Genomic DNA, 17509 nt, shown 5'->3' on the forward strand with positions numbered 1-17509 from the left:
CAAGATTATTATATGCTCTTCATGCATTTCCAGTAGAAAATAATTTTTTATTTTGTTTGTCATAAATGCATCATTCTCATATATCAAGTATATTAATTTTAGGTAATTCAATTTTTTTTTATTTAATAACCTTAAATTCGTAATGTTAAGATGTTCATATCTTAAATGTCATAAATTAGACTCATTCTTTTGAGTTGCAATAAGAGCATGATTTTCAATATTTGAAATATCAAGTGGAAACATCTTATTTTACATTATGTAAACATTTACCGTAATCAAACCAGATTTTTTATCTTTAATTATGCATGAATCATCATTAAATATAATTGAATATCTACCATCTATCAATTGGCCAACACTCAACAAGTTACGTGATAAAGTATAAACAAAAAAAATATTATCAAGGTATTTTACCTTCTCTTGATTTATCTTCACCTCAATTGTTCTTTTTCCTTCCACTTGGATTTGCTTGTTATCTCAAGTCTAACTTTCTAACTTATGAGTTTCATCAATATCTCTAAATATTGATCTTATGCCTGACATATCATTAGAACATCCACTATCCAGAAACTAAATATCATTTGAGATATCATTAACTTGTGAATGAGTCATAAATAACTTACTATTTTCTTCATTTTCCTTCATATAGCTTGCTTGTTTTTCTCTTTTCCAGCAATTTATTTTCATCTTACTAAACTTTTTACAATAGTAACATTGAATTACACTCTTATAATTTTTTTTATCATAATTTGATTACCTTTATTCATGCATATCAAAGTGTCATCTTCCTCTTCTTCTTCCATTTTCTCTACCATGAAATCATTTTGCTAATTTTTTATCTTCTTTTGAAGTAGAAGACTCTCCCTTAACCTAAAATAATTTTTCTTCACTTTTTTCAAGTAACATATTCAATCTTGCTTCATATGCTTACAAGGAACCTATTAGTTCATCAAATGAAAATGTAGATAAATCTTTTGACTCGATTGCGGTAACAACATGATCAAATTTTAGAATAAACTTCTCAAAACTTTTGTAAGAATTATATGATCATGAAGATATTCACCATAAGATTTCATTTGACTAATAATTTCAATCACTCGAGAAAGAAAATCTTGCACCGATTCATTGCTTTTCATGAGCAAAATTTTAAACTCACGACGAAAGGTTTGAAGTTTTACTGTAATCACCCTTGATGAACCTTGAAATTTATTTTGAAGTATCAACCAAGCTTGCTTTGAGATTGTCGCTACTGTAATTCTCGAGAAGATTGTCTAATATACAACTTGTTGAATGAAGAATAATGCCTTTGAGTTATTCTTTCTATTCTCTCTCAACCTGATTTCTTCATCTAGATCCATATCCATTCTCTATTAAGTCTCAAAGATCTTAAGACTTGAATAGAGTCTTTATCTTGATACTCCAAAATTCATAGCATTTACCCGAAAAAAATGAGAATAAGAGGTTGCGACATAGAATTACCATTGAAAGTAATAATGCCTAGTTCAAATTGGAACTAAGCTCTGATACAACAAATGTTAGGGATGGAGGAGCAAGGAAATACTAAAAATAGAATTCTTTCGATCAAGAAAATCGATGTAGTATTTAAAACAAGAGGATTGACTAGAATACTTACAAGATATTCTCTAGTGTATTCTCATTTTATCTTGTTTTATGAACTATGATCATATTTATAGGACCTAGTGCTAACTACCTCATTCCATCATATCATCCATGATTGAGTTAGTTATAGAAATTTCCCTATAATTTCTAGATGTGCTGCTTCTTGAAACATACATAAAACATACATAACTATCATTTGTTCTACCCCTGTCAACTTCTTGAACTCTTCTGAGTCTTTTTCATCCAGCGATGCAGAGCGGCGGTACTGCATTAGATCTCAAGCTGCTGCTGCGTTTGCTAGCTCAAGGTGAGGAGCAAACGAGGCAACTGGAAACTAATCTGGAGGTTGCTTTCCTGGTTCAGCATTGCAAACCATTGGCAGGACAGATAAGGTCAACTTTGAAGGAAGCCATATCCATGGCCAAACCAGTGGATTCCGAAGGGTACTCACGGCAGCACGCGTGCACCAACCACGACGCAGCTGCATCACACCCGCCTCGATCGAACAACAGGAACCCCAGGCGCCGGAATTCGGAAAGGGTCGTCAAGGAACATGAACGCCGGAAGACGTGCGAGAACAGGTACAAACGAATAGCGTACGGTAGTACCTGCAGCTAACCATCGTGGAAGAATGGTTTGTTCGTGGGCATTATGATCTTTGGGTTGCAGCAAAATTCTACCCAAATGGACGAGCCACGTTAGTGTTTCCAGCAGTGGAGCGATCGAAGCACTAGAAGATGGCTACATCTGGAGGAAGTACGGGCAGAAGGAGATCCTTGGATCCAGGCATCCGAGGTTTGCATACGAATGAGAATCCTCTTCTGTTCCTCAATCGTCTCTTCCAAGCTTGAGACTGACAGCCAACGTTTGCTCGAACCATGAACGCTGCCCTCAACATTGGTGTCTGCATCCTCACATCAGCGCAATAAATTAGATGGAACGTTATCAAACATCTACCGATCATATCATGTATCTATCGAATTACTCTGTCGTCCTCCACATACCTGAACTACTCTTCTCTCACCAGTTTTGCTATCACAGATAAGTCAACCCCAAGATTGCGGTGAGGCTATGTTATGTTATCATGGATGATGTGAGCAATGCTGCGACAGCTCCACATTCGAACATATCAGCTATTTATGGCGACCATGGGTCGATCAATCATGTCAATCGGAAATCGCTTAGTTTGTGTACGAGATAGTTGGTACAGTTGCTAAATACGTTCGCGCGAAGACTTTTTGCCTAATACGTCACAAAATCATGTGAGCTTCCCGGACTAGTCGATTTTGCCATGAGTTCTTGCATCACTTTCTTCACCGATAGCATGTCAACTTGAAAGTATTAGTTTGGCAAGTTTCACATAGTTTCACATCAGTAAAATCAAATTTGACATTTCTATTTAAACTATAAATAAGGATATGAACTTTGAAGTCAGATACCACAAGAAAACCTAATTGTTTGCTTTAGGCTTTTCTTGTTTAGTAGTTTTAAGTATTTTATAGCCTAGAAACATCTTCCTAAAGCATTTATAATTATCTCTTTTATAGTAGTGATTTGCTCCTCATTCGTCCGTGGATGTAGGTCAATTGACCGAACCTATCCTTTGGTAAATTTCTTGAGGCTAGCTTTAACAAACTGGTATCAGAGCCTGGTTTCGAGATCTTTTGACAACGATGACAATAACAAAGATCGTTGTCGAGAAATTCGACAAAAATGTCAACTTAGGCATGTGGCAACCTAAGATGGAGGTCATTTTGGATCAAGACGGAGTTGATTTGGCACTATAGGGAGCTGAGAACATTTCAGAAGATACATCAAAGGAAGATCTTGCGGGTATAGATAAGAAGGCTCGATCAAACATTATTTTAAATCTCTCCGACGAGGTTTTAGGGAGGTAGCTATAGAGACTACGGCTAATAGCATATGAGATAAACTTAAAGCCTTGTATATGAAGAGGACAGTGGAGAATCATCTCTACTTGAAGCAGAGTTTGTATATGCTTCAGATGACTGAAGGTACATCTATGCTCTTGATAAATTTGATTCCTTAGTTATAGATTTAGAGAATATAGATGTGACAATTGATGACGAGGATAAGACCCTATTACTATAATTTATGTGATACTATAATTTATGAAAAAATAATAATTTCGTATTAGGAAATTAAATCTGTACTAAAATCTAAGGAGCAAATAGATAGGGATATCACTGGGGAAAGTAAAGGGAATCAGGCTGAAGGTATGATTGTCAGGGATAGAATGGATAAAAGAGAATTTGATAATAGTAGATCTAAATCTAATTCTAAATCCAGACATAGAAATTTGGAATGCAGATATTGTCATAAAATGGGGCATATTAAGGCTGATTACTTTAAATTGAAAAATAAATTAAATCAAAAGGAAAAATTTATTGAGAAAACTATTGAGTCCACTGAAGCTAATGTATCAGTTGAGAATGTTGAAAATATTTTCTTTGCTACTGATGACAGGACGAGGTCTAAAATTATTAGATTTTATATTCAGGTTGTTCTTATCACATGTGTCATAATAGAGATTTGTTTTCTACGTATGAATCTTGTAATGGTGGAATTATTTTGATGGGCAATAATACCGCGTGTGATGTTGTAGGTAGAGGTACAATCCGAATTAAAATGCATTATGGTATTATGAGGACGCTCACTAATATTAGACATGTTCCTGATTTAAAAAAGAATCTCATCTCTTTAGGCACCCTAGAGACCCTTACCTATAAATACGCAACTGAATGTGGAGTTATGAAAGTTTCTAGAAGTGCCATTGTTGTTATGAAAGCTTGTAAGTCTGGTAGCTTGTATATTTTGTAGGGAACTACTGTCACGGGCTCAGTTGCAGTCTCGTCATCATCATTATCTGATTCTGACATCACCAAATTATGGCATATGTGTTTGGGTCATATAAGTGAAAAAGGTTTGAGCATATTGAGCAAAAGGGATTTTCTTTGTAGACAGAGTACTGGGCCATTGGATTTTTATGAACACTGCATTTTTGGAAAGCAGAAAAGAGACAACTTCAATTATTCGGCAATTCACAAAACGAAAGGTACTCTTGACTATATTCATTCAGACCTTTGGGGTTTAGCTCGTGTTCAGTCTAAGGGTGGTGCCAGGTATATGTTGACTTTCATTGACGATTATTCCAAGAAAGTTTGGGTTTATTTTTTGAAGCATAAAAATGATATTTTCTAACCTTTAAACAATGGAAGGCTTTGATTGAGAAGCAAACAAGTAAACAGATTAAACGGCTTCGAACAGATAATGGCATGAAATTTTATGAAGGTGACTTTGATGAATTTTGTAAAAATTAAGGAATTATTCGGCATCGCACTGTTAGGATGACGCCTCAGCAAAATGGTGTGACCGAACGTACGAACAGAACACTCTTGGAGAGAGCAAGGTGTATGATCTCAAATACAGGGTTGACAAAGGACTTTTGGGCAGAGGCGATTAATATGACCTGTTACGTTGTCAACCGCGCTCCTTCTGTAGCACTTAACTTTAAAACTCCGGAGGAAGTTTGGTTAGGTACTTCTGCTGATTACTTTGATTTAAAAATTTTTGGGTATCCAGCATACATGCATATAAATAAAGAAAAATTAGAGCCTCGAGCGAAAAAGTGTATTTTCCTTGAGTATGCTTTTGGGGTGAAAGGATACAGATTATGGTGTTCTGATCCCAAATCCCTAAAATTTATAATCAGTAGAGATGTTACTTTTGATGAATTGTCTATGTTATCTTCCAAAGAGGAATCTACTAGTTGTATAAATGATAGTGCGCAGAAGCAGATGGAGCTTGAGATTAGTAATTCAGATTCTTTTAAGTCGAACTCTTCTACTCAAAGAATACTAGTAGATGGTCCCGAGTCTACTGACGAAGATGATCTAGAGGAAGAGCAATATTCCATAGCCAAAGATAGACCATGAAGAGATATTCGACCATTACAAAGATATGCAAATTTGGTTGCATATGCTTTGTCTGTTGCAAAAGAAACAAGTGAAGTTGGTGAGCCTACTACCTACTCAAATGTAGTTTCTTATGATAATTCCACTAAGTGGTTGATTGCGATGAATTAAGAAATAAAATCTCTCAATCATAATAGAACTTGAGATCTTGTGAAGCCGTCTTCAGGTAAGAAAATTATTGGATGCAAATGGGATACTATTGCTGAGGGAAGGGTCCTTGTTTAAAAAATTTATACAAAGGACAATCCAGTTGATATGCTTACGAAGCCTCTTATGGTTTACAAGTTCAAGCAATGCTTGAACTTGGTTGGTGTTCATTGTTGGTGATTGCTCATTGGGGCTTTTGTGAAGAAGGTGGAGTAAGTTTTGTTGGGACATGCCAAGGTGGAGATTTGTTAGTTTGGCAAGTCTCACATAGTCCTACGTCACGAAAATCAAGTTTGGTATCTCCTGTTTAAACTATAAATAAGGGTATGGGCTTTAAAGTCAGATACACCATAAGAAATCCTAATTGTTTGCTTTAGGCTTTTCTTGTGTAGTAGTTTCAGGTGTTTTATGGTATAGGAATATCTTCTTAAGGCATTTATAATTGTTTCTTTTATAGTAGTGATTTGCTCCTCCGTGGATGTAGGTCAATTGATTAAACTACGTAAATATGTTATTCTTGTAGCTTTTATTATTATTATTATTTGTCAAATTACACTTTGATAAGTTTCCTTCGCTAGCTTGAACAGGAAATACTTGGAGTGGCTTGATGCATGCAGTTCTTTAGGCACTTCAAGATTCCCGTAATTCTCCGGCGACATCCTTGGACACTTGTGCAGGTGCTACTACAGATGCACCTACCCGCAACGGCCTTGGAAGTCTTGCAACAAAGCAAGCGCAAGGATGTGATGAGGACCCCTGGGTCATCGACATCACTTGCCTCCAGAGGCCACAACCAGCTGCAGCTTCGGCACCCGTGGAACGATACTTGCAGCGAGACCAGCGTAGGCCTCCCGTGAACGAGGCGGCACAGCACCCTCACCAGGATCACCACCTGCACGGCTCGGACATGCAAGATCAAAGCTTGACTTCTTCCTTCTCCTTTCCTTCCACGCCACTCAGCGATTAGAGACCAACTACCTCGGAGTCGAACCACTTCACGGTGTCTCCATTCTGAATGGGCACCTATCGATGGGGAGTAGCTCTGATTACTTCGGAATCTGACTTCACTGAGATCATCCCCGCTGCGACCTCTACCACCAATTCCCCTAAGTTGGATATGTCGAACATGTTCGAACACATGGAGTTTGATGATTCCAACTTTTTCTGATATATCCTATAAACATAATTGAGTCACTGCGTACGACAAATAGGTGCTATGATAAGGCCAAAATAGACATATGGAGTTGAGTTATTTTTAGTTCAAGCTTCTGCGCAAAAGTGTCAATGTAGCTGTTGGTTGTCGTTGTTGTTACTATTATCATAGACATATCCAACTATCATAGCTTGTTGGTTGTCGTTGTTGTTACTATTATCATCAGTTGTACATAGTTCCCACATGTATATTGTCTCTTTATGAGCAACTGCCTCTGCGTGCGCCGGCAGTAAGTATCACTGGCAAACATTCATGGCTACGTTAGCTAGCATGGAACTAAGAAAATGGATGGAGTCATACTTTTAAGGTTCAGATTGAAATGAAGAAACCCAGAGATTACATGGAGTAATAAGTATGTTGGTCATATTCAAACAAGGCTTCCCCGTTCTCTTTGCTACAGAAGCTTTGGCCTTGGGAGAGGATAGATAAAGAGAGTCTAGATATGGAGGATCCAGTGAGAGAAGCTTCACGAGAATGTTTGCTGAATCGCTTGTGCGAGTTCTTCGGCACTGAGCACGCATTCAATTCCGATCTGCAGAAAGAAGCAATATTGCATGGAAAAGTCGAACTAATTCAATGGTTAGAAGGAATAACATGCATGCGATGTGGTTTTCCCATCGCTTATAAAGCTAGCTGGTTCCCCGTATGTGTACTCGCTGAAATCTATGCTAAACGGCAGGTGAGAGCCTTTACTAGCAACTTTGTCATGGAGTGACTATTAAATCTTGTAGCTTGCAGTTTTTGGTTTTGTTTCTGTGATCCATGGTGTTCTAGAGAAGGTGATGGTTGTGAAAGTAGTAGCAGAAGAACATTTGGTAAGCATTTTCTGGGTAAGAGGAAATCCGAATCAGTTAGCATTACCTTGATGGTGAATGAATTGAGCATGGTGTCATCGGTGGTGCTAATGCTAACATGGAGTATCTCGAGCGCGAGGCCCTCGAGAGCTGCAATTATCTTCAGAACTTGCCCAGGGATGCGGTGAGAAGCCGTCTTAAGGATGACATTAGGACCCGAGAACTTCACCTCCACATCGGCGACAGGGGATTTGGAGTTGGCTGCAAGCTCGGAGATGCTGCTGAAAAAAGGAGAAGAGGATTCATGGGACGAAGCCAGCGTGGGGGAGACGTAGTTCTGCTGCATCTTTGGCATGTAAGGGCTTCCTGGCCGCGGCGTCCTCGGACTGATGGGAAGGGTCATTCGAGGGCTTAGAGGTGGAGGCCGGGGGCTCAAGGGTGAAGGCCTGGGGCTGGACAGCGGCCTTGGACTCAGCACTTCGCTGTAAACTTTCCTTTGCTTCTTGGCCTCCAGGGACTGCAGGACTTGTTGCAGCTCCTTGATGTAATCGACGACCCCTCCTATGATGGATGCTTGATCTCCCTTTGATCGAAAGTTGATAGATAGATAGATAGGAAAGACACGAGCATTTAAGGAACGAAGCATGATAAAAGAACAACGAAGGTGGCTGCTCGAATTCATCTTACTCTCTTTGCGTAGAAGCAAGGCATCAAGGAGCGCAGCACCGACAGGTGCTCATTCATTTGCTTCCTCCGGTTGCGCTCCACGGCGATGTGCGACGTCTTCTGCTGTCCATCGTGGATTCCTGCTTCGGTAGGAGAAACAGGGGAATCCGACAGCTTCCTCTTCTTCAGAGCTTGGCCGGCTTCCTCCAAAGCGTCGTCGGTCTCCGAAGGCCCGGCAGACCACCCTTGAGATACCAAGCCGGTATTCGGCTGCTCGCCAACCCTGGGGCTGAAGTTACTCCCTTGGAATGGGTCAAACAGGGGTACTTCCTTCGTGATGGCATCCTCGAAAGTTTCCAAGATGCTAAAAAGATCCTCCGGCGAGGTGTCTACGGCCAAATCTGTTCGGGTGAACTCTGGGTGCTCAAAAAGCTCGGACAGGCCTTCTCCCATGGTATCTAGAAGAAGTATTGGATAATGCAGCAAGTCACCACTTTTAGGATGAGTTCTATGGACTCGATATTTCAGCTCTCAGTGTCAGTGAGCATATAGCACGGTAACCTTACGTTCCGCGGCTCCGGTAGGGTTTACATCGAACTACAAGAAGAGCAGCTCTACGAACACGACGAACATGCAGCTGCTGCAGGCCATATTTACTTATATACAAGGAGAGCTCTAAGAACTCGAAAGGTATCGTGGAATGGTGAAGGAATGGGATGCGAGGGGAGAGATGGCAAACGAAGAAGCCGAACGAGAACAAATGGACACACCACCGGCTATAAGACCATTGCATCTGCATGGGCTTTGTAGATGCTCTGCATGCACATTAAATTGAGATGCTTCAGACACCCGTACACATGCTTTAGTTTCTGAGCTCTGAGGAGATTGGAGACGGGCAAACATCGAGGAGGGGGATGGGGCCACGCTTTAACTGCGCCACCAGGCATGGCATCTACATTCTAGTTCATCAACTTCTGATGGACAATAGTGGTCGTGTTCTTCATCGATGGGTGAGAACATTGTCCTTCTCTTCTTTCTCATGTTTCCGTAGTATATATATCATGCATCGTATATGCTCACTGTTAATCCATGTTTTGTAGATAGCACACCGACGTCACATCGTTCAGGTGGTTCACCGAGTGGTACTGCTAAGGTGCAATCTATGAAATGCTAAGCTGCAAATTGCAACTGTGCATTGTGCATGTAAATGTTAGAATTACGACACACATCATCAGTCTTTTAGCCTTCCCCGAGGGGTGCACAGTATTTATTAAGATTAATAATGAGCAGTACTGCCAGTAAGTAAATCCAAAAGCAATCAACAAAGCATAAATCACAAAAGTTGTGCAATCAAGTGTTACCTTACCATTTAATTTCCCTTTGGCACGGAATGACATCGACTAAAAGGATTTCCACTGCTTGTGAGAGCAGCGCAAGATAACGATGACAGTCGCTGTCAGAAGGCTTGAATGGGATCACCACAAAGACACAGTGCCATGCTAAATGTAATAAATAGGAGGAGGAGACGCAATCGCCCCCTCATTTAGTGACCAGCCGTCTTCTGCCTCGTTATTGTTCCTCAAGCTGTCAGCCGCTCCACATTTACTGTCACATTTACCGCATCCAACGGCCACAAAACAAAGTCATGCTTTCGCATCGATATCTCTGTAGAGGAAAACGAGGGATTGGCTGTGGAGACATCCATTTGATCTTATCAAGCTCCATGGAGGTGGCATCGAATCGGCTTGCCATGCTTGGGTGATAAATGCTGCTAAATGGTATTCTGACAGCTGCATCACGAGCCCTTGTGTGGTCATTTTAATGCAGGAAACTTCCAACAAATTCCAATGATATGATTCCTACTTTGTTTTAGCAACCAAACTTAAGCCTACCAGTGGAAGGGCAAAGCAGAAAGCCAGACATCATAATAATTGCAACAGAAGAATACTATGGTAGATATGTTTCGAAAAGAAATCATCAGGCAAGCGATAAATGCCTGGCTGTCTCAATCTGATTTGGCGGCCCTCCACAGATCACACATGGAAGGCCGCAGATATGCATATAACTCACAAGAGACTTAAAGCATCATTGTATGTGTGTGTGTGTCAACATAAAATAATGGTGCCCGTATATGGCAGCTTCAGTACTGATGATACCTCCCTTTCGAGGGCTTCAGCGAAAGCTCCAGTGAGACTCATTCAATGGCACCACGAAAGATGTATGAAAGAGAGAGGAGGGAGAGAATCTTGGCCTGCCGCAGTGACAGAGGCGATTCAGATTCAGACGCCCATCTGATACCCAGCTTAAAGAGGGCGGGTTGCATTGATGAACACGGGGAATGGTGCATGTATGAATGTCCCAACCATGGCGGTCCCCATGGCCTTGAATGCGGCTACAAAGATTACGAGGGCCTCGACCGGTCGCCATCAGATGTGTAGCCGTTGGGACTTCGGCTTTGATGATCTACGATACCATTTGTTGTCTCCGAAGAAGAGGCCTGCGTCATAAGCATCATTCATCTTATTTCAACATGAATGGTAGGAGGGGAGGAGGAAGAAGCCTGAAGAACTTCAAGGACGAGCGGCCATGCACGTACGACATGCAAGAACGGAAAACAAGGTCAATGATTTCAGATCGTTCCAAGCAGCACTACCGATTAGTTTAATTGGGTATTTATGGACGAGGAAATGATTTAAGCAAATGAGTACAAAAATGAAGATCTCCAGCTGTCTTCTACGGATTCACTTAGCCCGCTTCCATCTCTATCCTCTGCCCGATGATTATGATACAACTCAAGATGAGTAGGTGATAAACATGCAATTAAACCAAAGGCATCATCATGTATTTCCGGATCGAAGTATTCCAACGAAGACGGAGAGGGTGAGGGGGAGATGCAGTCAAAAGCTTGCCTCTGATTCCGCGTTAAATGAAGGGAGGACGGGTAATATGGAAAGGACGAGAAGAAATCTTTGCGAGGATCTCCGAGACCCGGACGATTTTATGGCCGTGGCGTGCCACGCGGGCGAGACGCATACGCGTGCATCGGAGACGCGATACGGCCGGAGATGGTCGGCAGATGGGATCAACATCCTCGGCGGAGATCCAGCCTACTGCCTGTGGTTAGGTTGATGCAGCATAAGAAGCATATCAGGGATGTGCGTGACAGCCGGAAGAGGGTCCACGGAGCACAAAAATTGTCCAAGCAAGCTTGCACGAATTAAGTTAACATGACCGGCCGGACCCGTCTCCTCCTCCGGGAACTCGGGGTGCGTTAGAGAGGATCGTCCCCATGCTTCAATTAATGCGTAGTCACCATCCGATATCATTAGATAAACGTGACAATTTTGGTATAAAAAATGGGGCCACATGTCGTCACGATCATCAGATCGGATCGGTGGGTCCGACCTGAAATCAATTGTGAACCGGGTTTGAGATCGGACGTGTTATACGGCCGGTTAACCGGCTCGGATCCACATGACAATAATAATAATAACTAATTGTACGAGATAAATGAATTGAGTATTTGTGGCCGAAACATAAAAAGAGAACCTACCGACGATGATCAAGTATTGGTTGTTATTCGATCGCAATGTCATCGACGATTTAATTTTCTTGGGCTGATTTTGGGCCGAACAGATACTGGAATTAGGCCCGGCCTGGTTCATTTCTTTTGGTTTCATTTGGGCTTCTTTCCCTCCTTTTTCGTCCCCGAAGCGGGGGTCCACCGAACCCTAAACTTCCTTCTTGTGGTCGGTGAATTAGGAGATGGAGGATGTGGATGCCGTGCTGGAGAGGGTCTGTGACCTCCACGACATGATCAACGACGCCATCCACGCCACCTCCCGCGCCCATTTCCTGCGCTCCATCAACGTCCGCCGTGGCGAGCGGGAGCCTGCAGCGGGCCGCAGAGGGGACGCCGGAGATGGAAATGGAGGGTTTGTCTTCGTCAAGGAGTTTGGGGCCGCGGGGGACGGCGCGGCGGTGGCGGAGGCCAGGAGCCTCGCCGCCATCCGGTCCGCGCTGGAGAACCTCGAGGACCAGCTCGAGTTCTTCCATGTGAGTTCCACTTCTCTTTCCTTCTATGTTTTCCCCCCCTCGTCATGGCGTTTTAATTCATACATACGATTGAACCAAAAGGCCATAGTTTTTTTAATAATTTGATTACATCATGGTGAGACTTCGATCAATTGATTTACGTGAGTTTGTATTTCTTTTTTCAGTCATTCACACTGGATTAGGCTTGAGAATTTGTTGCATTTATGATAGATTTAAGAAGATTGTTCTTTCGCAAATGATTTGCCATCAGAGATTGATCATGAAAACGAGATATATATATATATATATATATATATATATATATATATATATATATATATATATATATATATAATGGATTGTAGAATGTAATAATTTATACTCATAAAAAATTTACTCTTGGCTTTGAATTCATTCCATTCATCAGGTTTCTAGCGTTGCTAGACTTTGTATTTACAACTTCAGTGGTCTCTTCTTCTATTTCAACATCTGATGTTCATCGATCTATTTGATGAGTTCCTTTTACGTAAATTATGTAAATTATATACTATCCTTTTTCGTGGAAAGGAGAGTTCAAGGAGGCTTTTGCTAGGCTGGTCTCAAGGCATTGCAATTGCCTCCCTGTATGGATTATGTGGTGTTAAGTTCAATTAATTTCTAAAAAAGTTGTGTGTTTATCCCATTGATTATCCTCTGTAGAGGAACTCAGATTGCTTAATACTTGGGCAACTCTTCAACATAAGTCGATAGTATGAAAATTATAGATAACATGTTGGAAAATATCAATTAAAGTTCCCAGATTAAGGCAATCGTGGCATGATGCTGTTATATGACATTTTGGTGGGCTGGCTAATTGTTAATCAGGCATTGCAGTTTTGGCAGAAGATGACAAATGAAATTAAACCCTGGCTCGGGTTTACTCATACTTTTCTTGATATAGTTGTTGGCTTTAGAATGTGCAGCACTTTTTTTAAGATTTGTGCTCGCTTAGCTTCGTCCATACGTAATTTGATCTTAATACCAATAATGAATCATAATTGTGTTTGTGATTGTTGTTGTTTTTTTTTTTGAACAACCACTCTGTGTTGTAGAATGCTTCCTGCGCTAGACTTATTACATACTAGAAAAAGTTCTGTTTCTTGTTGGTTGCATGATCTTAACCAGCAGCAAACTAACAGAGTTTTCTACTTGTGAAATTGCCTTGTGCTTTTAAGATAACATTTCTTTTGTTAATGCTTGTTTTCAGTTCTGTGTTGGGTTAGATGATTAAGTTTAGGTTGATGGTGATTTTTAAAATTCTACTGATCATTCATGAAGCCTCTTGGTCTACTTTGCAGAAAAATCAAATGGATATGTGTTATATATATATATATATGTGTGTGTGTGTGTGGACTAATATTGAATGATTGTTTTCTAGGCTAGTGTGTGTGTGTGTGTGTATGGACTAATATTGAATGATTGTTTTCCAGGCTAGGGTGTGTGTGTGTGTGTGTGTGTGTGTGTGGACTAATATTGAATGATTGTTTTCCAGGCTAGTGTGTGTGTGTGTGAACTAATATTGAATGATTGTTTTCCAGGCTAGGGTATGTGTGTGTGTATATGTATGTATGTATGTATGTATATGTATATATATATGGACTAATATTGAATGATTGTTTTCCAGGCTAGCATTTTTGCTTGACTTTGCACGATAGATATGTGCTACGATTTACTTAACATGCAAATTGACTCTACAGACTGTACAATCACAACAGCAAGCCGAACGAGATGCTGCTATAGCACGGTTGGAGCAAAGTCATATCATTCTTGCCATGAGATTGGCTGATTATCAGGGAAAGAAGTACAGGGTAATTGACAAAGCTTTATCGTTTGTTGGTAATGTGCATGACATGGGCCGTTCTGTCACACCAGAGACCCTCTCTGAGAACAAGATAACAAGGAGTCAGTCTGGTAAGAATTTGGAAGGCCACGAGGGAAGGAGCTCTAGCATGTTAATACAGATGTTCATATCAGGCTTTGCTGCAGCGAAAAACTCATTCAGATTGGTGAGGATCCATGGTGTTTTAAGGAATGCTGCTGTTTTTGCCATAAGCATGCTTGCTCTCATGCAACTCAATCAAGTTGCTTGTAGTGGTGGAACTGCTCGATCACAACATCAGACATTCTACAAGAAGAGAAATGGAGGAAGATTTTCTTGGTCAGCAAGTGCTTCTTCTCATAGCAGCCAATTGGAGCGTCTTGAGGTTGTGTCAGCCAGAGGTTAGGGTTTGCAGGTTTATCCCTATAAATACTGAAATTAGTAGGAAATATTGTGTGTTTTTACTTCTTTGTCAAGTTTTTCTTTTTCTTTTTTGTTACTTTAATCTTGTAAGATGGTCATGTACATGGTTGTAAATCTAGTTAGGTTGTACTCGAACACTGTTCTGATTGCTTATCGACAAGCTTTCTTCTAGTATGAGCTAAGGGAGTTGTGGACTGATACATTTCTGATTACTTGGCGCTAAACTACGACTCTAATTCAGATCCTTCAGCTCATCAGTTTTCTTTCAAAGGTTTAAGTGATTTGTTCTTGTGGATGTATAGAGTGCAAACCAGCCATGGAGAGTCATCTAAATCACTTTACTGGGAACCTACTTCTCGACAAATGATCATTAGGAAACAAAGATGTCATATTGATACTCTCTGTGCACTCTTTGATCATTAGGAACCTACTTCTCGCATGCAGCCGAAGGAAAAGTTATATACGATGCATTTATAGTGGCTCGTAAACTATACATACATAGCAGTTGTAATCGACCTTACAACTCCACCCCTTCATCCTTCTCTTTCACCCAAGTTTTAGGCTTTAAGCCATTAAATCAAGTGATGTTGAACTCCACATTATTGAGTTCCAACGACTTGGGTAAGGCCAAATTAGTTCCATCAGATTCCTTTAGCTGGATGACCAACAACAGTCCAAACAGGAAAACAAGACCAACATGAAGTTTTCCATGGATCGGAATATGCTCCTTTTCTTTAATCCCTAATCTGTTCTTGTCCTCATATCGCTACAAGTTTGGTTATGTTCCTATACATCCGTTGGACTCTTAGGCGAAGCATCAGACTTCCTGGAACCGAAAAGGAATGTCTTTTGTCCCTACTTCACTACCATAATCATCATCTGCAGACAGTAAATAAATTGGCTAAACAACTATTATACATCTTGTTTTGTTTTACAATTGGCAGCCGCAAACTAGAAAAGAATCAGCAGTTGGTGCAATGAGACAACCATCACCTTTGGGGTGTATATAGAACTCACTTCCATCTCTGATAGCATCTTTTCTTGGTGTCTCGCTTGATTCTTTTACTCGGAGCTCACAGCTTACCCCCACACAAATGCATATGTTTCCATCGTTAATCGTCTCTGATGCCCATAGTTTTGGGCATCTGCATTACATTGCTTCATGAGGTTTCAAGAACATGCCAACATTGTTGTAACTTTTCAATCTTCAAGCATTTGCATGGTTAAAGAGACGAGACGAGACAGCCTTGGACTGTTGGGAACACAACCACCGAGCTGGCGAGTACCGTAATTGATAGGGGTAATAATAGCGACATGACGTGTCACGACGTCGGCCTCACCTGGGCGCCACTCTGTCCGAGGCGGAGGGCAATAATGCTGACTCGACATGCGCTGACGTCATTCGCTTTCGGACAATGACTTCATCGTTGACTGATCCCGCGCACTTGACCGAGGCAGAGGAGGACGACAACCGACCCCGCTTTCGGTTCTCCACGCAACGTCAATAGCAATGTCAGACGTCATCAGAGGTATAATCCCACCTCCCATAGACAGACACATCAGGTAATACTAAACTGTCCTATAAAGGACCTCCTCCTAGGACCAGGAGAGAGAGTTGGAGAAGGAAAACTCCCTTTCACATCATCTGACTTGATCGTCGAAGAGGTCAAGCCGAGCTTCCGACCCGACCTGCGTGCAGGAACGAAGGCGAGGTCGCACCTCCCCGACGCTACATTCCCTTCGGACTGCCGCGACCAGCCACCCCGGCTGTCCTGAGGAGCGTCGCACCGGATCCCCGAGCATTCGGACCTGAACCAAATCGCGTCGGCCCCAAGGCCACGTCTTCCGGTTGTCTCCCGCAACAGTAATGACTCTGCTGGAGGAGTTCTCGAGAGGTGCATATGATCACATCATTTAGCAGCTGCAGCATTCACAATCATTCGTCCTACACACCGACATCTCTCGTGCCACTCAACTTACTCCAATGATTCAGATTCGGAGACCAAACCACGAAGAACAATGGTCTTCTCATCCCTGACCATTTTATCGACGGAAGAAGGATGACAGTCGCATGAATGATGCAGCGGTATACTCTCACGGCTAAAGTGACACGAAAAGGAAGGTTTACACATCAAAACACGGTCTCTGACATATCTGTTGAACTAAACACAGCTATTCGGAGAAGGCCGACATCCTCCGGTTTCTGTTGATGCTCCGCAGATCTCAGTTAAATGAGCTGATGGGTGTGCTGCGGTAAGAACAGAGGCTTCACCTTCACCTTCAATGGTTGTTCGACGTCAAGGTCATCTTTCAGCACCATAAACGTATAGAAAGTGCCACATTTCAGGACCTGTCAATCATTCCAAGTAGTCGTCAAAAGTTAGGACGCCACAATTATCACAAGACTCCAAATATGGATTTGATAGCGAGTTCCGGTTGTCTTTTCACTTGACTGATAGAAACGTATGATCGTGTTCATTGCCCCAAAAACACAGCCTAGAGAGTAAATCCCCAAAAAAACTCGGTGACAGAAAGATTTGCTTGTATAATCATCTATGTTAGATATCTATTTTCTACTTGTAATCGTCCCACTAAAACTCGATTCATACACATCTCTCTCTCCCAACTCTCCAACTCCATTTCAAATTCGACTTTGGTGTCCTCTCAAATTGATTAACAAGTAGAGACAATTACGCAATATAATTTCTGATAGCTGCCAAAATCCTTTTATCCCGACAAAGGGCCCCACGTGGGACCG

The 17509-nt window shown here is 41.4% G+C and overlaps 3 protein-coding genes across 3 annotated transcripts; 2 read left to right on the forward strand and 1 right to left on the reverse strand.

Annotated features, from left to right (window-relative positions):
* Positions 1-1869: 1869 nt before the first annotated feature.
* Positions 1870-6729, forward strand: LOC135620410 (probable WRKY transcription factor 41). The gene is made up of 4 exons (XM_065123334.1): positions 1870-2201; positions 2290-2415; positions 4602-4696; positions 6440-6729. Exons 1-4 carry the CDS (start codon positions 1870-1872, stop codon positions 6727-6729), a joined length of 843 nt encoding a protein of 280 aa, XP_064979406.1.
* A 560-nt stretch (positions 6730-7289) lies between these two features.
* LOC135618410 (transcription factor SPEECHLESS-like) lies at positions 7290-9159 on the reverse strand. The gene is made up of 3 exons (XM_065119295.1): positions 8457-9159; positions 7837-8352; positions 7290-7507 (listed from the first exon to the last, which is right to left on the reverse strand). The coding sequence occupies exons 1-3, from the start codon at positions 8886-8888 to the stop codon at positions 7442-7444; spliced, it is 1014 nt and encodes a 337-aa protein (XP_064975367.1). The 5' UTR covers positions 8889-9159; the 3' UTR covers positions 7290-7441.
* A 3001-nt stretch (positions 9160-12160) lies between these two features.
* Positions 12161-14925, forward strand: LOC135618232 (plastid division protein PDV1-like). Its single transcript, XM_065119101.1, has 2 exons — positions 12161-12491; positions 14207-14925. The coding sequence occupies exons 1-2, from the start codon at positions 12201-12203 to the stop codon at positions 14732-14734; spliced, it is 819 nt and encodes a 272-aa protein (XP_064975173.1). The 5' UTR covers positions 12161-12200; the 3' UTR covers positions 14735-14925.
* Positions 14926-17509: the final 2584 nt, after the last annotated feature.

This window comes from Musa acuminata, chromosome BXJ2-8, assembly GCF_036884655.1.
Source record: "Musa acuminata AAA Group cultivar baxijiao chromosome BXJ2-8, Cavendish_Baxijiao_AAA, whole genome shotgun sequence".
Lineage (NCBI taxonomy): Eukaryota > Viridiplantae > Streptophyta > Magnoliopsida > Zingiberales > Musaceae > Musa > Musa acuminata.

Coding starts and splice junctions, on each gene's coding strand:
- LOC135618410 (XM_065119295.1), bottom strand. CDS start 8,888: ATGGGAGAAGGCCTGTCCGAGCTTTTTGAGCACCCAGAGTTCACCCGA. Junction 8,353..8,456: donor CTTGCTTCTACGCAAAGAGA/GTAAGATGAATT, acceptor TTTCGATCAAAG/GGAGATCAAGCATCCATCAT. Junction 7,508..7,836: donor TCAATTCATTCACCATCAAG/GTAATGCTAACT, acceptor TTCTTTCTGCAG/ATCGGAATTGAATGCGTGCT.
- LOC135620410 (XM_065123334.1), top strand. CDS start 1,870: ATGCAGAGCGGCGGTACTGCATTAGATCTCAAGCTGCTGCTGCGTTTG. Junction 2,416..4,601: donor CTTGGATCCAGGCATCCGAG/GTTTGCATACGA, acceptor TTTTCTTTGTAG/ACAGAGTACTGGGCCATTGG. Junction 4,697..6,439: donor GGCAATTCACAAAACGAAAG/GTACTCTTGACT, acceptor ACACTTGTGCAG/GTGCTACTACAGATGCACCT.
- LOC135618232 (XM_065119101.1), top strand. CDS start 12,201: ATGGAGGATGTGGATGCCGTGCTGGAGAGGGTCTGTGACCTCCACGAC. Junction 12,492..14,206: donor ACCAGCTCGAGTTCTTCCAT/GTGAGTTCCACT, acceptor TTGACTCTACAG/ACTGTACAATCACAACAGCA.